General features: G+C 49.4%; 1 protein-coding gene across 2 annotated transcripts; it reads left to right on the forward strand.

The window, feature by feature from the left end:
- Nucleotides 1-1406: 1406 nt before the first annotated feature.
- Nucleotides 1407-11740, forward strand: BOLA3 (bolA family member 3). Of its 2 annotated transcripts, XM_032410660.1 has the most exons (4): nt 1407-1490; nt 3850-3973; nt 5765-5853; nt 10346-10789. In XM_032410660.1, exons 1-4 carry the CDS (start codon nt 1437-1439, stop codon nt 10409-10411), a joined length of 333 nt encoding a protein of 110 aa, XP_032266551.1. In that variant the 5' UTR covers nt 1407-1436; the 3' UTR covers nt 10412-10789. The 2 variants fall into 2 exon arrangements, with proteins under 2 accessions (XP_032266551.1, XP_032266553.1); XM_032410662.1 differs by lacking the exon at nt 5765-5853 and having other exon boundaries at nt 10346-11740.
- The last annotated feature ends 11659 nt before the right edge of the window (nt 11741-23399 follow it).

Genomic DNA, 23399 nt, shown 5'->3' on the forward strand with positions numbered 1-23399 from the left:
AACCCAAACCAATCCGTGCCTGATGGGCCAGACCTGGGTCATGTGACCACTCTCGGAGCTAGGGACAGCTCGACCTTATCTGAACCGTGTGGTATGAGGAGCAAAGGGTGGTTCACTACTACACAACCGGAAAAATATTTTTGGTAGTTTTAATTACTCCCGTGAAGAAAAATGAAAAGTTAGCAAGTTATCCCTAATCCCACCGACCATGAGTTTTAAGGAATCAAGCAATAAGTGTGAGAAAGGTTATTAGAGTAATCCAAAGGAGAAATTATGAGACCCAAAACATAGAAGTCACTCAATACTGGAACGAATACGCATATATATAGGTGATCACTTTAAAGAGCAACTGTAGGTCCGTCCAACTCATCCAAGTGCAACGCTTGGATGAACATGTTGAACATACTGATTGCACAGGCGGGAATGCAATAGCAAAAGGAATTGGTGAAGCCTGCAGGGTATACCAGACCACATGCTGCCCAAATATACTGCTAGAGAGAGAAAGGGCTTTGTCGAATTCCGGCCTTGACGTCTGTCTCAATCAGTTCAGAGGTGAGGCAGGTTGGCTGGATAATCTTATCGTCCTCAAGGCGGCAGCTTCCACTACATTCTCAGGACTCCACAGTCTGTGGTTCCCGGCTACTTCTCTGCTGGGCCCTGTCCAGCAGGCACCTTAAACCCAGGCAAAACCAAAACTGAGTCTGTCGGCCCCCTTCACTCCAGACCTCGCCCTCCTCCACCCATCGCACTGTCCACGCCAGACACCTTCCTCACCCTCGCCGCCCAATCCAGTCACTCCATTCCCTTCCCCTCCCAAGTATCCAGATCCACTCCTCCATCCCTGCGGCCCCAGCTCTCGTCGAGACCTCAAATCTCACCCGGACCATTGCGGTAGCCTCAGAACTTCTGTCCTCGTCTCCAGTGTCAGCCCCCTACAGCCCCTCCTCTTCGCAGGAGCCCGAACGATCTTTCTAAAACGCAAATCTGAAAACGACTCCCCTACTTAATGTCCCTCCACGGCTCGCCCATTCTGGAGGGAGAAACCCACACGCCCCAGTTTGGAAGCCAGGTTGCGGGCGGTGGGGATAGCAAGGGAGATGTCCTACCTAGGGCGCGAGGGGCACTGGCGTGTGGGCAGCTCAGATCGGAGGGCGAGAACCCCGGGCGTCCCCAGGCTGGGCAAGAAGGGCCCGCTGGGGGAACGACCCCCGGAGGCTGGCGGAGCGCGGCGCGGACCGGGCCGGGGAGGGTCGCGAACGGGCGGAGCAGCAGGTTCCGGGGAGGCGTCCCCCGGGCGAGGACGCGACCCGAGCGGGGCGGCTCGCGGCCTCCGGGCGGCAGGGGGCGGCCTCGCCCGCGGCGGCGGCTCCCGGCCCCGGGCTCCGCGCCTCTCAGGGGACGCGGCGACCTCGGGCGGCGGGCCGCGTCGGCCGGGCATGGCGGCGTGGAGCCCGGCCGCGGCAGCGCCGCTGCTCCGTGGGATCCGCGGGGTGAGCAGCGGGGCCGGGCTGCTCTTCCCGGGCTCTTCCCGGGCGGGAGATGCCGAGGGGCCGCGGGGCCGGCCGCGGCCGGGGCTCGAGGACCGGCTCCCGTAGAGCGCGGCGCAGGGCCCGGGGGCCTCCCCTTCCTTTCTCTCATTCATTCCTAGTGGGTTGGGTCCTTCAGGGGGCCGGGGCGGCGGGGCTCGGAGAAGTGTCAGGCCCCGGCGCGCGCTGGCGGAGCTCCTGAGCCGGCGGAGGTGGGGGGCGAGGGGACCGGACACAGAAACCGTCGTGATCCCGCGGGCGCGGAGAAAGCGGTGTTGAGGTACTGAGCCGGAGACATAGCAGTCACAGCCCGGAGTCCTGGCGTGGGTGCCGGAGAGTGCGAGGGTCTGGGCTTCGGGCAAGTCCTCCCAGCCTCCGCGCCCTCTCCAAGCCCCACACGCCCTGAGTGGAAGCCCAGCAGAGGGCACTGCCCGCGCGCTCGCCGAAGTTTCTCTCCTCGTTTCTGAGTCATCCTTTCCTCACTTCATCCACTTTGCTCTTCCCTTCTTCCTCCTCGCCGGCCGCTCTTGAACCCGCCTCCGCCGAGTATAAAGAGCTGGTGACTTTCAGCGGGACAGCCAGGATTCTAGGGATTTTGTCAGTAGATGGCTCGTGTAAAGGCCACTGCCTACAGATTAGCTAAAATGGAGGAAGACCTCCCAAGAAATCAGCAATGCTAAGTACCCTCAGCCCTTCGCGATTTCTGCTTCTGCCTGCCACCTGGTTACCCTCTGCCTTTGCTCCCCAAGGCTCTGTCCTCAGAGGAGGCTCCACACCCCCCCCCTCCATCCCAATTTTAGCCAGGCCCCCAACATCAAGTTTCTGTCCCTCCACACAGCACTCAGTCTCACTCCAGATCTTTCTTCTGACTTGCATTTCAACTGCCTGCTAGAATTGAGACTTCTTTGCAGGTGCGAGTAGGCATGCCCTGAATGGTGTGCTCACTGTGCTCATTCGGTCATCCGTCCATCACCCAAGTCTCCCAGAGGGCCTGTCCTGGCCCAGCTTTGGAAGGCTGCAGTAACAGGATGGACTCAGTCTTGGCCTTTGAAACCAGCTAGTGAAAGAGCCAGTGCACAGGTCATTTTAAAGAAGGTGCTTCAAGGGGCGCCTGGGTGGCTCAGTCAGTTAAGCGTCGGACTTTTGATCTCAGCTCAAGTCTTGAACTCAGGGTGGTGAGTTCAAGCCCTGCATTGGGCTCCATACTGGGTGTGGAGCCTACTTTAAAAAAAAAGAAGAAAGTGCTGTGAGACTCTCTAACACAGGACCCTGCTCTGGGCCATCAGGAACAGCCTGAGGACAGGTGGGACTGAAGGGTGAAGGGATGGTCCCTTCAGCACCAACACTAGATGAACAGCGCCCGTGTGTCCCATCTGTCACCCCCCTCCAGTCTGATGCCCAGGCTACTCCCTTTGTAATACCTCTCAGCTGGGCATCTTTCCTGACCAGCTTCAAAAGGCACTGTTTGGTGCAGGTTACTTTGGCGCCAAGAGGCCTAACAAACGCCAAGATCTCTAGCCTGACATTCAGGGCCTGCCATGCTCTCTTTTCAGTCTCCCTTTTAGCATGTGCTCAACCCCGTCAAAGGGCTGCAGACCTGGTTTTTTGCTCTGTCTCCCATAAGGGTTGAGACATGTCCCCATCAGAAGCACTGGCTCCCTATGGTAGCCACTGGGGGCAGGGGGAGTGTTGTTGCCAGTGGTAAATAATCTAAAAATGTTTCTCCTTCAGGTCCTTTAACAGAATTCTGCTGCTTCTCCCAGTAAGAATTAGTACATGTAGCAAAGTGTAGCGTGCTTAGTGAGCAGTACGTCACAAGGCCACATCCCACTGGAGGGTGTGCAATGTGAATCAGGCCTAAAGGACAGGTGGCATTTGGTCAGTGGCACGCTGGCCCGGGGAGGCATGTCTGAGGCGGGCTGCCTGGCCTCTGGCTCCACATCTCACCAGTGGACCCAACCTTAGCACTTGCCACAGTCCCCCCGATTCTTCACCTCCAAAATTGACACCATGATGGTGTCTCTCTGACAGCATTATCGTGAGGAGTTCAAGATCTGTTAAGTTTGTCTTGTTCTGGAGTCAAAGTGAGTTATTTACAATTCCACTCCCCGACTCCACCAACTCCCCCAGAAGTTTATGCTGGGGGAGCTTCAGTGGACATGCGATGCCACGCAGTCCCTGGGATGCAGCCCATGGCCATGCTGGCGGGGGGCCTGGGCCCTGGCTGGCGGGGCAGTGGCAGGTGGGACCTGCACAGTGGCCAGGCCCGGCCTGGGGGCACCATCGTCTCGCTCGGCCATGACTCTCCTCTGTTCTGTGGCAGCTTCCTCTTCTCCACTGTGTCCAGCGAATGTTTGCCTCGCAAACTGAGGGGGAGCTCAGAGTGACCCAAATTCTCAAAGAAAGGTTTCCTGGAGCTACAGCTATCCAAGTCACCGACATTTCAGGTGAGGTTTTCTCTCATCTTTCCCACGGGGTCTGCTAGGATTTTGCCCTCCGCAGGGCCAGGGCGCTGGGCAGAGCGCACTCGCCATCAGCTGCTTCTCAGTACGTGTGGCTTTTGGACAGATGGAATTCAGTCTCTCCCAGCCGATGGCTGGAGGTGTGGATGTGCAGGCGTCGGAGGGAGACTGTGTGAGGATAAGGCCCGGCTGGGAGGACTCGTGGTTGCTAGCCTGGCCTGGCTCTCGGTCTCCCTGGGGCTCAGGCCCACAGTCTTTAATTTGACTTCCAGATGAACATTAATTTTGCCACATTCTCTGACACCCTAGAATGTTAGAGCTGGGGCGGATCCCAGAAGGATTTTATCCTTTTGAAAATAACTTCCTTACTTTCCCCACAAGGAGCTGAGCCCAGAAAGGCCAAACAACCTGCTCAGCCCCTCCCAGGGAGGAGGTGGCAGAACTGGAACCAGCACCAGGACACAGGGGGACACAGGCGGACTCTGTCCTGAGTCCAGTTGCCAGGCCCAGGCGCCTCAGAAGTTCAGACTGGCTGTGTGTTAGGAACGGGCTGGGGAGGCGAGTTCTGCACCCACAGGCCAGGAGGACAGGGCCTTTGTCCAGACGCACGTGTGGAACAGCTTAGCGGGGGCAGTTAGGTGGCCGTCCACCTGCATCTCTCCATACCCACATGTGTCTTTGGCACCCTGCATTGCCATGATGTTCTCAGTCCTATACCTGCCCCAGGCCCAGGTCAGGCAGAGCTGGAACTTGACCTTCCGTCTGGCTCTGCCTCGCCCTGAGCAGAGTGTGGAAAGGGAACCGAGGCCGGGCAGCTCGGTTCCTGGGGCGCATAAAGCCTGCTGAGTAACTTGCACTTCTCATAAACTGGCCAGGTGCTCCCAGCACAGGGGACATGTTCTCTCTTGCCCGCGTAGGTTCATGCTAGGGCAGCACACTTGTGTCGGTCATCGGCACGAGCTCGCCGGCCATGTGGGTGCGTGTGGATGTGTCCACCACAGACAGCTTGACCAGAAAGCTATTCCCTCCCCGAGGGAGCCCGGGATGAGACCCTTGAGGCTGCTCACAGACCAGGAGGGGCTGAAGAGAGCCCCGTGCAGGGCCGCCTGGCTGGCTCAGTCGGTGAAGCGGCTGCCTTCGGCTCAGGTCTTGATCCCGGGGTCCTGGGATCGAGCCCCACGCTGGGCTCCCTGCTCAGCAGGAAACCTGCTTCTCCCTCTTCCTCTGTTGCTCCCCCTGCTTGTGTTTGATCTCTCTCTTTCAAATAAATAAATAAAATCCAAAAAAAAAAAAAAAGAGAGAGAGAGACCCACGCAGCTCTATTACACAGGTTTTTTTCAAACCAAACTGTAGTGTATTTTTGCATTTTTACAAATACTGATTGCTGCCCCTGTGGTGGGGTCGAACGCGGGAATTCAGCCTCTCCCGCCCCTCCTCCTCTAGGGGGTTTCCTGGCCTACTCAACAGAAATGTGAAGCAAACCGACATTTCCTAGGCTTTCTGTGCTCTGTGCCTTACCTTTCATGCCCCACAAGGCATAATCCTGGGTACGTGCAGCTGACTTGCGAAAGGAAGAGCACATTTTGGATCAAGGCGGCCCCGCGGGGAGCGTGTGGTCCGGTCATCAGCTATGACGTTTTTCTAACCGTATTAGCAACTTTCTGCTGAATAAGAATATTCAGACCTTCTTTGGATTGTACGGTACTTTGAGGACATATGGGACAGTGGCTGCCGTAAGTTAATAATTGAAACACTTTTGAGTCATGTTTATTTCAGGCGGCTGTGGGGCGATGTATGAAATCCGGATCGAGTCAGAAGAATTTAAGGAGAAGAGAACTGTCCAGCAGCACCAGATGGTAAATCAGGTCAGTAGAAGCAACACGGCTCCGTTGCCATCGGTCTCCAGCATCTTAAAGGGCCTGACGAGCGGGATGGTGTTTAACTGTCAGCCCTGGGAAAGAATAAGGCAATACCACGCTCATGCAGACAGCATTCAGGACCTGAGCAAAATGTAATCTGGAACTTACCTGGAATCAGACGGTGGGCAAATAGGAATTTTATTCAGAATTGAAAAGAAGCCACCCAATAGTTATTTTGCATTTCCTTCTGTATTTTTTTGTATAATGCTACCAATGTTTACTGTATATATTTGTAAACATACAAGTACTAAAAAATAGATATTTTTGTAGATTTGAAGATTTTTTTTTTTTTTTTAGCGTCTCTTTGGACTGCTTTACAGATGGGTAAATTGAGGCACGGCACGATTGAGAATTGCCCCAGCTGCCCCAGACCCAGTGACAGGATATTGGGGGTCTGGAACATCAGATTTAACCAGACTCAGGTCCAGTTTATTCATGATCTCTGCTTCTTTTACTTGGGATTTACAGCAGCCTGGGCCCTGGCCTGTCTCTGCAGTCACCCCCACAGGGGGTGTGGCTTACATCGTTCTGGAAGGTCTTGCACATTGTGAAACTAGTTTCATTTTTGTCCAGCACAGCTCTGGTCATGAGAGTCCCTCTGTGGCCCCTTGTGTATCCAGTTCAGGTGTCCCAGACTGCTATTCCAGACCTTTCCCCACCCTTCCCCGAACGAAGCCTCCCTTGGCCCCTGCCCGTTGTTCTGTCTGTGCCTCTGGATCTTTGCTCAGATCAGCCCTCCTGCCTGGGTTCCCTTCCTCTCCTCCGGCACCCAGCTCAAATGCTGCGCCCCCCCCCCCCCCCCCCCCCCCCCCCCGCCCCCCGCCCAAATGCCCCCCCCCCCCCCCCCCGCACCTCCACCTGCCTGGCAGGAAACGAATGTTCCCGCACCCTCTGACTCCAGCGTTCTCTACCTTGTGTCCTGGATACTTAGGTCCCTGCTGTCTGTCCCTTGGCCCTGTCATCCCTCTGTGGGCTGTTCCCTTTTGGATCCATCTTTGCCTTCCTCAAGGAGCCCAGTCCTTCACTTGCACGCGGACACCTTCGGCCATATGGCGTGCTGCGGGTCTGCTGGGAGGTCTGGGGTAGAACGGCCTCTCTGCTCCCCCGAAAGTACTTGTCCCGTGTGATCTCAGGGGTGGGAGCCAAGGCAAGACAGGGAAGACCTGACGGGCCCAAATCGTCCCCAAACAGCAGGACTTTGGGTTTTGTCCCTAGAACTCCTCAGGCTGCCTGGTGCGCCTGGGCTCTGAGGGGCGCTGTGAATTTGAGCGCATCCCCTGGCCTGGGGCCACCGATACAAGTGGTTAAGGACGCAGTTTCTGGAGTCTGTCTGCCCACATTACGCATGTGGGCTCTGCTACTTTCTAGCTGTGTGATCCTGAGCAACTTACTCAACCTCCCTGTGCCTCGGTTCTTTAATCTGTCACCGGGGAGAGAAACAGTACTTGCCTCAAAGGGCTGTTTTGCAAATTTCGCGGTAGAACACACGCGTGGCACCAGAACGCAGTCTGACGGCTCGTGAGCCCTCGGTAAACGTCAGCGGCCATGTTGGGGGGAGGGGGAAGGCGGCCATTCCCTGGGTTTGGGGGAATGTCCTGGGCTCAAGGCTTCCTCTGGACCCCTGCAGAACTCGGACTTCCCCCGGCACCCTCCGAGCGGGAGAAGCCGGGTGGGGGCCTGGTGGGCCTGGGCTGGGTGAAGCTTTCCTCGTTGATCTTGCTTAGTCACCCTAATAGAATCGAGACTCTTAGGCCCAAAAGGCCCTGAAAAGGCCACCTTGTCCATCTGATACTGGAGTCCACTGCTGGTCAGACAGTCCCTGCCTGATTCCCTGGGGACGGGCGTCCCTGCGGTCACGACTCACACGGGCTCCACCCTCAGCAGGAATGTGCGGTTCGTCAGGGACCCTGCCGACGTGTAGCCTGGCCTCGTTCAGCTCCCAGGGTTCATTAGCCTTCTCTTCTGGAGTAGTCATTGGTGTTGACTTTGGGCCAGGCCCCAGGGATGGCATCCATCCTATTCCCGCCCTGGGGAACAGTCCCAGGGAGAGAAGTGAGCACTGAGTTCCCTTTTGTGTTGGAGGAAGCTGGTTCCTTCTTGGCTGTCTGCTTCACAGCGGGCCCCAAGCCTCAGTGTCTGTGTCGGCAAAGATCGCATGAGGTGTTGGCCACACGTGCCCGGCCTCGCGACGCACGTGGAAGGCATTCGGCCAATAGCAGTCGCCCTCTCCCCTTCTCCGGCCTCTTTCCCGCCTGTTGCCCATTCACCTGCCCCTGAGGGTGCCTCAGCCCATGCCTCCCCTGCCCAGAGCCCTGCGGCGGGTGCCCTGAGTGCCCAGGGAGTCCAGCCCCACCCTCCCCTCTGGAGCCTGCCTCAATCTCGCACCGCCTGCTCCTGACTCACAGCCAGGCTTCCCCCCGTGCATCGTGGCAGGTCCCTGGCCTTCCCTCCTGGGCCCAGTACTTGGTCCCTCTGCCCGTCCCACTCCCAGCTGCCCCGCTCCACGAACGGCCAGTACAGGCTGGCTCCGTCCCCACACCCACAGCAGCGCCCGCAGCCTCGTGGTCCAGCAGTGCCTGTCACTGTGCGCCATGTCTGTTTTGTGTGCCCTTGTATTACTTCCCTTTGCCTTTTGCACCTGCGACCCCATCACAGTAGCGGACGCTGAGAAATGTTTACCCAAACTACATCTTGTGAACTGTGGGGCTATGGCTAAGTCACTTCCCGACCAGGACCTCAACTGTGAAGTGACCCGCATGACCTTTAGGGCCCCCTGTAGCTGGGAGATACTGTGACCTGGGTCACAGGCCCTTAGAAGCCTGCGAGAGAGCTGGTAGAAGGCACTGGGAGGGCTAAGTGCACAGGGCATGAGGGGTCAAGGCTTTCCACGTGAAGGGCGGCTGGGCCCACGCCTAGCCAAGGAGGCTTTAAGGATTGTGACCCAGGTGACAGCCCAAACACAGGGACGGGGACAGCCTTTAGGGGGCATTCTGTGCCTGCAGAAAGCAGAGAGCTTGGGGCCCAGGGGGCTGTGTTCCCTCCCCCCCCCCCCCCCCCCCCCGCCCCGTGACATGACATGAGGCTTTTTCCCCAGGGTATTTCTGTTGTCTACAGAGTTGAGGGGGCTGCCGGTGAATGTGGAAGGGCCAGGGCAGTTCATCGGCCCCCAGCACACAGCAGCTCCTAGCATCAGGGCGGGACGGGGGCCCGAGGGGGACGAGGGATCACCAGAACATCAGGGTCAGGTCCTGATTCTGCTCCTCACTTGCTGGGTTTGGACAGGGGGTAGATTCTGTGTCTTTTATCAAAGAAAGGGATAGGACTAGATTATCTCTAAGGATCCTTCCCTGTAAACCGACTGCACGTTAGGAATTTTTTTGTTGTAAGCTAGCAAAAGCAAACAAAGGGAATTAATTGGCCTGTGCAGTTAAATTATCTGGTTTCTGGCATATCTAGATTTAGGGTCTTAAGTTCATCTGCTTGCTCTTTTTCATGTTCTCTCTCTCCCCCTCGCTGAGCTTTTGGCTTCTGTGTTTTGGCCTCATTTTCTCCTACTGGAGATGGGCTTTCTCTTTTTTGTTGGAGAACATGGCCCCCAGCCACCTCCAATTGACATTGTTCAAATATAGTGACCCAAGAGACAAGGCTCCACAGGGAAAAATCCCAGCAGAGATTCTGATTGGCCCAGTTTGGGTCATGTGTCACCCCTGGACCAATCAGGCTGGGCCAGAGGCACATAGCTACCTAAATACCAGGCAAATTGGTAGGCCCACCAGCTGTACACAATTAAGATCTCCAGTGGCTGGTGGAGAAGGGGAGGTATAGAACAATGTGTTTGACATGCTACCATTTATGTTATTAAAAGGTAGCAGGGTGGGGGTGCCTGGGTGTCTTAGTCATTAGACGTCCACCTTCGGCTCAGGTCATGATCCCAGGGTCCTGGGATCGAGCCCCGCATCGGGTTCCCTGCTCTGCGGGAAGCCTGCTTCTCCCTCTCCCACTCCCCCTGCTTGTGTTCCCTCTCTCGCTGTGTCTCTCTCTGTCAAATAAATAAATAAAAATCTTTAAAAAAAATAAAAGGTAGCAGGGTGGATATATATTCATATTAGCTTAAACATGCATTTTTCAATCATTGCAAAGACATACAAGAAATTGACACCACTTCTCTCCTTTGGGGATGGGGGTGGGAATGGGAGGTGGTGCAGGGCAGGTGGAGGGGGGAAACTTCACTGCATGCCTTTCTATAACTTTTGATTTTTGAGCCTCATTAGGTATTGATTCAAAAAAACAAAAAACTGTTTTCTAAAAAAAAGGGGAAACTGCTCAGACAAAGCACGTGCAGCGCCTCCTACGGAGAGAGCCATATACAGATACTCTCAGAGGGACTTACTGTGCTCGGGGTCGGATGCAAAACAGTGATGCTCTTCTCCTTACGTAGGCACTGAAAGAAGAAATCAAAGGGATGCACGGATTGCGGATATTTACCTCCGTCCCCAAACACTGACCACGTCCTGGCCGCGTAGATGCTGCTGCTTAACGCCTTGGATGAACTTGGCTGACACCATCCTTTCCTAGGCATTTGCCAAAAAAGTTATCTATTTTGTTCATAGACATTTCCATATTATAATCATAGAAGAATATGTTCTCTATTTAGAGTTTAATTAAAGGCAACAGATATCCGAAACCTTCGAAGAGTCATTGGTGATGCGTCTGGTTCCTCTGTTTCGGAGGCAGTGTCCTTTGTCCAAAGGTCTCGTCCTTGTCAGTTGTGTCCTGTTGCTACACATGTGGAGGGGAGTGCCATCTCGTTCTGTCATGTCAAGAGACTTTCTTGTTTCTTCTCCTCTAGGATAAACTGCTCTTAAGGCCCCTTAATCTTACCCAAAAGAGAAAAAGAGAAGAGAAAAAATATGTCCTTTGGTTTTGCTGTTCCCTCGGTCGAATGCCTGGCTTTCCCTCCCCCTCCAAACTTCTTACAAGAATGATCTTAGACCTTCACTTTCTGACTCCCTGGAGCGAACTCTGAGGAGTCTGGGATGCCAGGGTTAAGGTCTTCTTCGTGCTTGAAGATGCCCCGCCCTCCACATCTTGGAGGGAGGTGCAGCCCATCTCCCGCAGCAGAAGCGGGAAAGGTCTGCTTTCCTAGCTCGCTTGCATATGGGCACGGGTAGGTCTAGACTCAGCCCATGAGACGGACGTGGACTCTGAATGCGGAGCAAGTGAGCCGAGAAAGAGGGGTGGCGGCGCACCCGTCCCAGCCGCCGAGGCAGCGGATCCGGCCTTCCGGCTGCTGGTAGTGACAGAATCAGTGTCGCAAGCTGCGGGGCTCTGGAGTCCGTGGTGGCGGTCGCCGTGTCTGGGTCTGCGGCATGATCCGGGCTCTGGTAACAGAGCCTTCCTGTTCCTGCCCACTTTCAGGAGCCGGTTCGCCAATCTTCCCAGAAATTTTGGGATTGTTCCATGTCCTTTCACTAAATTCTTTATTGTTCACATCAGTCTGGTCAGTGTCTGTTGCTTGCAACCGAGAGAGAGCCCTGATGGGTTCACCCGCCCCTCACAGTGGGGCTCCTGCCGTCCCGCCCCCACTTCCCTCCTGGACAGCTGTCTGAGAGACCGTGTCCACTGCCGCTCTCAGTCCTCGGCACCCCAGTCACCATGGTGACGCCAGGCTGACCATCCGCTCCTTCCTCAAATGCCTCCTTTGTCTTTCGTGGAGCTGCTCACCGGGGAAACCTGTGGTCACTATCATTTCTGGAGATTCCCTAGTATGTCCCGAAGTAATGAAAGTATGTGGTTAAAACAACCTTGGGCCCGAGTTTTGGAGCAGCACAAATTTTAAATAATCTGTTCATATACCATGCCCCCATTTTGGGGTTTAAAAATATTCTCTAACTCCACAGTAAGGGGGAGGGATTGGTGTCCTGCCAAGGCAGAGCCGCCTTTTACATGGAAGAGATTCACTGAGTTGTATAAGAGCTGAGAAGCCAGGATAAAACAGAACTGAGGATCAGGGGCACCTCTAAAAGAGCGCCCCAGAGGACAGCTTTTAGGTGGCGTAGTGGGGAAACACCGAAGAATGGAGTCCCAGGGGCCAGAAGATGGTAGCGGTCAGTGAGGACAGAGAGATCACAGAATTAGACACATGTTGGTTACTTGTGTGGAGTCTAATTGTCCTGAGGGTGGGCTGGACGTAGTCCTCTGCTTCTAAAGAACAGAATCCAGTAGAAAGGACAAGGGGCCGCTTCAGAGACTACGTCATAAAAGACACTGTGGCCTCCTCCTTGCTCTCTCTCAGACTGCTCACTCTGGGGGAAGGTAGCCACCATGTTGTGAGGGCACTCAAGCAGCCTGTGGAGACGTCCATGTGGGGAACGGAGGCCTCTTACCAACAGCCAATGACCCGGGCCTGCCAATAGCCAGCAGGGCACCAAACCTTCTGCCAAAACAAGAACCATTTGGGTAAGCCATCTTGGAAGTGGGTCCTTCCAAGTCACAGTCACCGTTGAGCCTTCAGACAACTGTCGCCCCAGCTGACATCTTGACTGCAGCTTGCCAGAACCACTCAGCTAAGCTACTCCCAATTCTTGACTAACAGAAACTGGGAGGTAATAAATATTTGTTGTTTGAAGGCACTAAGTTTCAGGGTAAGTTCTAGAGCAACAGATAACTGTGTACACTGGTACACGTGTGCAGTATGGGCAGGACGCTGGGGCATTTCACATATTGAAGGAGAGGTGGGAGGGCCGGACTGCAGAAAGGAGCGCAAGGTCAGGAGCTCACGACACCCCTGGGTCTCCGCATCTCCTGTCTGCTTCTCTCTGCAGATCAGCTTTATCGTAGATATATGTATTGTAGACTGGCATTCACCATATACTGCCAGGGTATGACTCACTGTCCTGCCCGTGGCTCTTAATTTTTATACTTAATGTCCAAGCCGTGAGAAGGGCAGACTTTCCTTCCAAGTTCCAGTCCAAAGAATGCCCGGGAAGGCCTCCGACCGGCCCGCCTTGAATCAGGAGCCACCCAGGAGGCAGGTGACGCGGCAGCCTCTCTCCGGACTCGGCGTTAGAGTGGAGGGAGGAGCAATCGCCTCAAAAAGTGGGGGGTTCTGTTCCAAGAAGAGGCTGGGGACAAACAACAGGTATTCTTGAGCGGAGGGAAAGGTGATGGGGCCTAGCAGGCCTGCTAGGAGTCCGGGGACACCAGGGAAACTCGGAGTCTTCCCTGGCTTCACCCCGTCTCCCCACCCCAGGCAACCCTCCAGGCCCGGAGAAATGTGTCAGCCCTACCGCGGCCGCATGTCTGTTCCCAAATCTGGCAACAAGAACTTCTTCAAGGAGCTCCCCTACCCCCTCTGCAGTTGTTCTTCCTCCAAAATTAAAAGGAAAGTTGGAGGAATCAGACTTTCTTTTTAGTTGATTAAACAAGAAGAAATTGTTTAATCAGAGTGGCCAGAGTATAAGGTTGAATCTGACAGCCAACTCTTAGCTTGCTGCTTCCGTGCTACTTGTGGAAGGAGAGGGCACAGTTTCTGAGTCATGTGTCCTTTTAAAAATAGTGTCCAGTTTTCCAGTGGAAAATTCAAAGCATCTTGAGGTAGGTGCTTGCTGACCAGATCAATCAATCTAAGGGACACTGCCCCATGCACAGCCCTCCCCCAGGCCCCTTTGGTCCCATGGGTTCATGTAGTGCCCCTCTCTCCCCTGATTAGACCACCGAACGAGCAGCCAGGGCACCGGCTGGCCTGCAGCCTGGGAGGGGACCCAGGGCCACGAAGCCCCACCTATATGCTGGTGCTGGCAAAGAGCGAAGGAATCCAGTCGTCTTTCTTGGGAATCCAAACTGGAAAGGCGAGAGTAAATGACCCAAGGACAGCTCATGGCTGGTGGAAAGCTCTGGGCAAACAAATAAGGGCACTCCAGTCAAGAAATACGGAGAGAATCCGTCTAGGAGAAACGGAAGTTGGAAAAATGGCCTGGGAGATGCCAGGGGGGCATTGGCAAATCTGAGTTGAGAGGAAGCCGACACTGGGGAATAAAGAAGACAGTGATTCTCAATCCTGCTGCAAATGAGAACCACCCGGGGTGTTTAAAATACTCACAGCTGGGGCGTTCCCAGGACCACGAGGCAGAGACCAGGCAGTTAAAAACAGACGTGAGCCGCCCCGCACGCCTTAGAGCCTCCAGAGTCAGGCCGGACCCCCTACCTCTGCCCCGAAACCTGGGTGAGGCCTGTCCTGCCCACCCCCTTTCCTCCCAGGGAGCTGTTGCGCCTGCGTCAGTTTGCCAGCTCCCCTCCATCTCCTACCCACCTTGCTGGCTGGGGCGGGGTGGGGGGGCTGCCTGCACCCCCTAACTCCACGGGGTGAGCAGTGGGAGAGCGCCCATGCCACCCGAGCTGGGGGCGGGCCCCAGGCCCCCCAGCTGCCCCAGGCGGAATCCGGCCTGTGGGTCCGAGGAAAAAGGAGCCAGGCCTCTGGCAGCTGGGAGTTTCCCGAGTTTTCCGGAGCAGCACCACGCACCGCGTCGCTGCCCTGCGCTCCCTCCGGCCCGCAAGGTAGGACGCCCCCGCCTGTGCCCGCGTGCGTGTCAGAAACCTTTGGCTTGAGTCAGCAGAGTTGTTTCTTACTTGCAACCCAGAGAGCCTTAAGCCACGCCATCCGTATCTTGCAGTTCACCCCTTACCGAATGAGCCCGACTTCTGCATCTTTTCTCCTTGCATTTGCTCTAATAACGCTGGTAGGATCAAGTCTGTCATTAGGCGCCTCCTTTCAGGAAATTGAGCGCGTTTCTCAGGTCGTGGTGAGATGGCCTGACACTGGGAATTTCAAAGAACATTTATGCACTTTAATTTTGTTTTGTTTTAGAAAAATATAATGCTTGGGGCGCCTGGGTGGCTCAGTTGGTTAAGCGACTGCCTTCGGCTCAGGTCATGATCCTGGAGTCCCTGGATCGAGTCCCGCGTCGGGCTCCCTGCTCGGCAGGGAGTCTGCTTCTCCCTCTGACCCTCCCCCCCCTCATGTGCTCTCTCTCTCAAATAAATAAACAAAATCTTAAAAAAAAAAAAAAAAAAAGAAAAGAAAAGAAAAATATAATGCTTATTAGGGAGGCAGGTAAGAGGGTACAAGTAAAAGATGCCAGTTTCTTCAATCACCTTGACCTTTATTCAAACGCCCTTTGTTCAGAACCCGAGTGTCTGTAATGGTCTCTGGCCTCAGCCACCTCCCCAGCAGTCATAAAAACCCAGAGGTCCTCAGGGAGCCGAATAGCCAGCTAAACAAATGGATGAAAAAGTAAAAAGTGAGAACAACTGAAGTTCAAGTAATAATGTTAGCTTTTTTTAAGTAAACGGTTTTTAGGACAGTTATATAACTGTTTTTAGAACTATTTTAGATTTACAGAAAAATGGACAGGAGAGTACAGAGTGCCTGGTGTATTCCACACCGTTTCCCCTCCTCTTAACGGTTGAGATTAGTGTGGTACATTTGTTACAATTAATGAACCGATATTGATACAATATTACAAATTAAAGCCCATAGTTTATTCGGATCTCCTTAGTTTTTCCTTAATATCTTGTTCCCAGTGTCCCCTCCACAACTCCACATTACATGTCATTGTCCTGTCTCCTTTGTCTCTTCTTGGCCCCGACGGTTTCTCAGAATTTCCTTGCTTTCGACGACCTTTTAGTTTTTAAATAGCAGTGCAAACCAATATATTCTGGGGGCAAATTATGGATGTGTTTGACAGAAGCAATTTTTTTTGTCATTAAAGACAAGCTTCTGTTTGGGGCCCCCGGCTGGTTCAGTCGGAGGAGCATACGACTCTTGTTCTCTGGATAGTGAGTTCCAGCCCCGTGTTGGGTGTAGAGTTACTTAAATAAAATTAAAAAAAAAAAATCCTCTGCTTATTTTAGATTTAAGAAGAACTGTGCCTTAGACGCCAAAAACATATTCCTCAACCACATGTGGTCACAGGAAACCTTTTCTTTCGGGGCACCATGGAACTGTACCCATATTAGCAAACACTTGGGTGTTTAGGGATTTCAGATTTCCAGTGTGTTTCCCCTTCTGGGGAAAATGTTTGGAGTTGAGCATAAATAAGAGCTTAGTTTTTTAAGCTTAAAGCAATTTGTATAATATTCTCATATCCCTGATTTCATTTGATCATTTAAAAAAAATTTAATTCTGGGGCACCTGGGTGGCTCAGTCGTTGAGCGTCTGCCTGCGGCTCAGGTCATGATCCCAGGGTCCTGGGATTGAGCCCCGCATTGGGCTCCCTGGTTCGCAGAGAGCCTGCTTCTCCTTCTCCCTCTGCCTGCCGCTCTGCCTATCTGTGCTATGTCTCTGTCAAATAAATTAAAACTAATGATGTAATGTATGGTGATTAACATAACAATAAACAATTAAAAAACAAAAAATCTTTAAAAAAATTTAATTCCAGTGTAATTAACATACAATGTTATATTGGTTTCAGGTGTATAATATAGTGATTCAGTAATTCTATACATTACTTGGTGCTCATCATACATGTAGTCTTTAATCCCGATCACCCATTTTGTGATCCACCCCCCATCTCCCCTCTCGTAACCATCAATTTGTTCTCTATAGTTAAGAATCTGGTTTTTGGTTTGTCTTTTTTCCCCTTTGTTCATTTGTTTTGTTTCTTAAATTCCACATACAAGTGAAATCATATAGTATGTCTTTCTCTGATTGATTTATTTCACTTAGCATTATATTCCCTAGATTCATTCACATTGTTGCAAATGGCAAGATTTCATTCTTTTTCATGGCTGAGTAATACTCCAGTGCACACGCATGGGCACGTGCACACACACACAAACACACACACACCCCACATCTTCTTTAGCCATTCATCTATCCATGGTCACCTGGGTTAATTCCATAATTTGGCTACTGCAAATAATGCTGCAGTAAACACAGGAGTGCATATATCTTTTCAAATTAGTATTTACTTATTCTTTGGGTAAATACCCAGTAGTGGAATTGCTGGTTCATATGGTAATTCTATTTTTAATTAAATGTGTCTGTTTTTGTGCCAGTACCATACTGTTTTAATCAGTATACCTTTGTAGTGTATCTTAAAATCTGGATTGCAATTCCTCCAGTTGTGCTCTTTTTCAGGATTGCTTTGGCTATTTGGGGTCTTTTGTGGCTGCATTCAAATTCTAGTTCTGTGAAAAATGCTGTTGGTATTTTGATGGGGATTGCATTAAATCTGTAGATTGCTTTGGGTAGTATGGCCATTTTAACAATATTTGTTCTCCCAATCCATAAGCATGGAATGTCTTTCCATTTCTTGGCATCCTCTTCAATTTCTTTCATTAATGTTTTATAGTTTTCAAAGTACAGGTTTTTCACCTCCTTGGTTGAGTTTATTCCTAGGTATTTTATTATATTTAGTGGAATTGTAAATGGGATTGTTTTTTAAATTTCTCTTTCTCCTACTTCATTATACTGTATAGAGATGCATCAGATTTCTATATATTGATTTTGTATCCTGCAACCTTACTGAATTAATTTATCAGTTCTAGTGGTTTTTGGTGGAGTCTTTAGGGTTTTCTGTATTTGGTATCATGTCATCTACAAATAGTGAAAGTTTTACTTCTTCCTTGCCAAGTTGGATGCCTTTTATTCCTTTTTCTTGTCTAATTGCTGTGGCTAGGACTTCCAGTACTATGTTGAATAAAAGTGGTGGGAGGGGATATCCTTGTCTTATTCCTGATCTTGGGAGAAAAGCTCTCAGTTTTTCACCATTGAATATGATGTTAGCGGTGGGTTATCATATATGGCTTTTATTATCTTGAGGTGTGTTCCCTCTAAACCTACTCTTCAGAGGGTTTTTTTTAAAAGATTGTATTTATTTATTTGAGAGAGCGAGAGAGAGCACAAGCAGAGGGAGTGGCAGAGGGAGAGGAAGAAGCAGGCTCCCTGATGAGCAGGGAGCCAGATGTGGGACTCCATCCCAGGACCCTGGGATCATGATCTGAGCTGAAGGCAGACACTTAAGAGACTGAGCCACCCAGGCGCCCCTGCAGAGGGTTTTTATCATGAATGGATGTTGTACACTGTCAAATGCTTTTTCTGCATCAATTGAAATGATAATATGGTTTTTATCCTTTCTCTTGTTGATGTGATATATCATATTGATTGATTTGTATATATTGAACCACCCTTGCATCCCAGGAGTAACTCCCGTTGATTGTGGTAAATGATTGATTTTTTTCCAATGTATTGTTGGATTCAGTTTGCTAATATTTTGTCGAGGATTTTTGTGTCTGTGTTCACCTGAGATAGTGGCCTGTCATTCTTTTTTTGTAGTGTCTTCTCTCGTTTTGGTATCAGGGTAATGCTGGCCTCATAGTATGAATCTGGAAACTTTCTTTCCTCTTCTATTTTTTTGGACTAGTTTGAGAAGTATAGATATTAACTCTTCTTTAAATGTTTGGTAGAGGGGGTGCATGGCTGACTCGGTAGATTGTGTAACTTTTTTTTTTTTTTAAAGATTTTATTTATTTATTTGAGACAGAGAGAATGAGAGAGAGAGAGCACATGAGGGGGGGGAGGGTCAGAGGGAGAAGCAGGCTCCCTGCCGAGCAGGGAGCCCGATGCGGGACTCGATCCAGGGACTCCAGGATCATGACCTGAGCCGAAGGCAGTCGCTTAACCAACTGAGCCACCCAGGCGCCCAGATTGTGTAACTCTTGATCTCATAGTTGTAAGTTTGAGCCCCACATTGGGTGTAGAGATTACTTAAAAATAAAAATATTAAAAAAAATATTTGGTAGAATTTACCAGATGGTCAAGCCATGGACTTTTATTTTTTGGTAGTTTTTTTATTACCAATCCAATTTTGTACTAGTAATTGATCTGCTCAGATTTTCGATTTCTTCCTGGGTCAGTTTTGGAAGATTGTATGTTTCTAGGAATTTATCCATTTCTTTTAGATTATCCAGTTTTTTGTCATATAATTTTTCATGATATTCTTTATAATCCTTTGTATTTCTGTTGTGTCAATTGTTATTACTCCTGTTTCACTCTGATTTCATTTGAGTCCTCTCTCTCTCTCTTTCTCTCTCTTAATGAGTCTGTTTAAAGGTTTATCAATTTTCAAAGAACGAGCTCCGGTTTCATTGATCTGTTCTATTGTTTTTTAGTTTCTGTTTTGTTTATTTCTGTTCCAATCTTTATTATTTCCTTCCTTCTACTGGTTTTGGGTTTTGTTTATTCTTCTTGTTCTAGCTCCTGTAGGTGTAAGGTTAGATTGTTTATTTGAGATTTTTCTTGCTTCTTGAGGTAGGTGTGGATTGCTATTAACTTCCCTCTTAAAACAGCTTTTGCTGCATCCCAAAGGTTTTGGACCATTGTGTTTTCATTTCATCTCCATGTATTTTTTTACTTACTTAATTAATTAATTAAATTTCTTGGTTAACCCATTCATTATTTAGTAGCATGTTATTTAACCTCCATGTAGTTGTGCTCTTTCCATAATTTTTTCTTGTGGTTGACTTCTAGTTTCATAGCACTGTGGTCAGAAAAGATGCATGGTATGACCTTAGTCTTTTTGAATGTGTTGAGACTTGTTTTGTGTCCTAACATGTGATCTGGAGAATGTTCTGTGTGCACTTGAAAAGAATGTGTAATCCACTGTTTCAGGATGGAATGTTTTGAATATCTCTTAGAGCCATCTGGCCCAATGTGTTATTCAAAGGCAATGTTTCCTTGTTGATTTTCTGTTTGGACGATCTGTCCATTGATGTAAGTGGGGTGTTAAAGTCCCCTATATTATTGTATTAATTACTTCCTTTATATTTGTTTTTAACTGCTTTATGTATTTGGGTGCTGCCCTGTTGGATGCATAAATATTTATAATTGTTGTATCTTCTTGTTGGATTTTTCCCTTTATGATTATGTAGTGTCCTTCATTGTCCCTTATTACAGTCTTTGTTTTAAAGTTTATTTTGTCCAAATAAGTATTGCTATCCAGGCTTTCTTTTCCCTTCCATTTGCGTGATAAATGCTTTTCCATCCCTTCGCTTTGAATTTGCAGATGTCTTCAGGTCTGAAATGAATCTCTGGTAGGGAGCCTGTAGATGGGTCTTGCTTTTTTATCCATTCTGTTACTTTGTCTTTTGACTGGAGTTTTTAGTCCATTTACATTCAAAGTAATTATTGATAGGAATGTATTTATTGCCATTTTGTTGCTTGTTTTATGGTTGTTTTTGTAGTTCTTCTCTGTTCCTTCTTTTTTTTTTTAAAGATTTTATTTATTTATTTGATAGAGACACAGCGAGAGAGGGAACACAATCAGGGGGAGTGGGAGAGAGAGAAGCAGGCTTCCTGCTGAGCAGGGAGCCCGATGTGGGGCTCGATCCCAGGACCCTGGGACCATGACCTGAGCCGAAGGCAGACGCTTAACGACTGAGCCACCCAGGCGCCCCCTTCTCTGTTCCTTCTTTTGCTCTCTTCTCTCACAGTTTGCTGGCTTTCTTTAGTGATATACTTGGATTCCTTTCTCTTAATTGTTTGCATATCTATTACTGGTTTTTGCTACAGAAAGCAATTTTTATAACAAAGACAAAACTGCAAAAGAAGTCACCATCCAGATGGCCAATTGAAAGTTACTCTATTCTAGACATTTTGGCAAACATGAAATAGTCACATCTTAGACATCACACCAAAAAAGTGCACCAGCAGTATTAAAAATAAAACAGGTGCCCTGAGTTAGAGGCATCAGAAAGTAGCAGCTTCCCCCAGACAGGATGGGTTTAAAGGAAGGCATTGTCTTGGGTGAGGTTTGGTAGATTTATAAACAAGGTTAGGTAGGAAAGGCTTCTCCACGCACATTATTAACCTGTAAGCGTGTAATTAGTAACTTGTGAAACAAAGGAAGAAAACTTTATAAACAAGCTGAGACTGTCCTTCTTTTATCTAACAGAGAACTGTTGGAAGAAAAAGAATACTTCGGATGGAAGTAGAAAGTTCTGATGCCTTGGAAATTGTACTTTTTCTAATACTTCAGCCATTGACTAGCGGAACTGAAAATACAAAATATCTTAAACTGCTGCACCCCTGCCCCACATCTTCCTCTGTTCTCGGAGCTGAGGCTTACAACGTACACTAAGGCTCATACATTTATGCACACAGCCGCCTGCCCCGCCCTGTAAAAACCAACTGAGCTATTTTCTGAATCAAATTTGCACAACTCTAAAGAAGAAAAAAAAGTTCAAAGAACAGGATGTTTTTCAAGGCAGGATTTTTAGAAGCTAATGTTGACTTGCCCCGTTTTAGGCTTTTTCGGTGTTTATTTTGCCTTCTCTGGTAGCTAACAGTTTGGAAATGAGCTCCTCATCTGGGATGGGAAGGTTGGATCTTTTTTATATCTTTGTTCTCCTCTTCATTTGGTTAAATGTCTGAAGCTAGGAATCTACTGGTGCTGCAGTGAGGAGAAGCATTTCTGGCTCATTAAAACAAATCCTCATGGTTTGAGGATCAGCTGATTTTCTTGCTACAATGCATGAAAAAAGAGAACTGGATTCCCCTGAAGAGGTCTGGGTCAAAATGAGCGGCGTTATCAATATCATGTCAGTAAAGGCATAATTCAACAGAGCTTTTAATTACAAAATTTAGAAAACTGTATAGTTGTAAGTCAGGCTGTCATTAAGTCCACAACATTTCACTTTGGTAGCCCTTATAAAATGTCAGCCACCTCACTTCTGGGACCTTGCAACATGGGCCAGCCGGAGCAGCAAGCGTGACTCCCTTCCTGCCACTTTCTGATCTTCTGATTTGACCTTATGAAATGAGCCCATAATGTAGAAACAAGAAGCTAATTTTCCTGTCTAAAAGTAGGAAGGACGTGAATAAATATTTCTCAAAAAAAATAATAAGAAGAAGAAGATCTCAACCTGACACCTCTCTTCTGACCCATTTAACTTAATAGCTGGTTCTCTGATCTCTGGGTAGATCTCATTACTGAGCATGATTAAACCCTGGGCTTGGTAGCTGTCTATGCACGTGACTAGTTTCACTATTCATCCTCGTGCTTCAGGGCCAATTTAAGAATGCAAATCCTGCGTGGGCAGGTTTTTAAAGTTGGTGAGAAAATTTTATTTTATTCTGGCTAAAATTAATCATACTATTTTCTAAAATGAGCCTTTACTTGTATTGCTTTTTAAAAATCCCAGTCAAGGGGCGCCTGGGTGGCTCAGTTGATTAAGCATCTGCCTTCGGCTCAGGTCATGGTCCCAGGGTCCTGGGATCGAGTCCCACATCGGGCTCCCTGCTCCACGGGAAGCCTGCTTCTCCCTCTCCCTCTGCCCGCCGCTCCCCCTGCTTCTGCTCTCTCTCTCTGTGTCAAATAAATAAATAAAATGTTTTTTAAATCCCAGTCAATTTGAAAGTGAAGTTGTAAAGATGCCAATGATTTTAAAAATCCGCCCTTTGAGAAGCACTATGCTGAGCATCCGTGTGTGACCGTAGCTACGACCACACTGTGTTCTGGGTGGAGGCCAGCCTAGGGGAGTTGGAGCTGAATGCAGCTCCTCTTGCCACCAAACCTGCTGAATCAGAACCAAGGTGGTTGAGAAGCAGACAAGCACTATTTGCACATAAACATGTCTATCCAACATGAGAACATCTGATCTACTGTGTTAGTTCTGTGGAGAGAGGTCAATTGATGTCATGTGTAAAAGTCAACAGGTTGATTGTCCAAACTTTCCCAGATTTCAACTGGTTATGTGGGATCAAATAGACATGCTAGCATAATCACGATGAACTGCCCATGATCTTAACTGCATTTAAGGAAAAATATAAAGGTTTATTACCAGTGTAAGTATTTTTTTATTTACTTCTTTACTCAGGAAGGGTGAGACTTTATTTTGTTCATGATTTCCCCTTAGTAAATTTACTAAGTAAATTTAACAAACTAGCTTAGGTCAATTTATTAAGTTATAAAATGTAACATTCTGATGTCAACTCTGACAAAGAAAGTAGGAACATAACCCTGCTCACATGCTGTGAGGTCAAGTTGTGGCGAGTGGATGATACGCTACATGGTAGACACTGTACATGCAGAAGAGAGCTGAAGTCTTCTGCACCCCCGCGAGGCTATCCTTTTTGGTTAAGAAATAATGGTTAGAAGGTAGAATCCAACTTTTTTGTTGTATACAGATGCTGCCAAAAGAAAAAAGGTGTATCAGATTTCGAATGGTACAGTTGTAAATTGGCAGTTGGCAGCTTTTGGTGTAAAGCTTCCTCTTAGCAAGAGAGACTGGGTTAGAGTCCAAAGTAGGCTCTTTTCCGCTATGTGGACGCTGCTGTCATGGGTCGCGTGCACGCTGCCGGGAAATTGGTGTGATCTGGAGAGACTCGCATGGTGTTGCACAAGCATGTCTTGTGACAGACAATATGATCTTGAGAGTTCTTAAGGCCAAAGGACTTTCTCCTGATGCTCCTGAGGATCTCTACCATGTGA

Source organism: Phoca vitulina, unplaced genomic scaffold (genome assembly GCF_004348235.1).
Source record: "Phoca vitulina isolate PV1807 unplaced genomic scaffold, GSC_HSeal_1.0 scaffold12, whole genome shotgun sequence".
Classification (NCBI taxonomy): domain Eukaryota; kingdom Metazoa; phylum Chordata; class Mammalia; order Carnivora; family Phocidae; genus Phoca; species Phoca vitulina.

What these genes read in the sequence shown, in the direction of transcription:
- BOLA3 (XM_032410660.1), top strand. Translation starts at nt 1,437, where the DNA reads ATGGCGGCGTGGAGCCCGGCCGCGGCAGCGCCGCTGCTCCGTGGGATC. An exon ending in CCAAGTCACCGACATTTCAG is followed by an intron (nt 3,974 to 5,764) that starts GTGAGGTTTTCT and finishes TGTTTATTTCAG; the next exon opens with GCGGCTGTGGGGCGATGTAT. An exon ending in AGCACCAGATGGTAAATCAG is followed by an intron (nt 5,854 to 10,345) that starts GTCAGTAGAAGC and finishes CTCCTTACGTAG; the next exon opens with GCACTGAAAGAAGAAATCAA.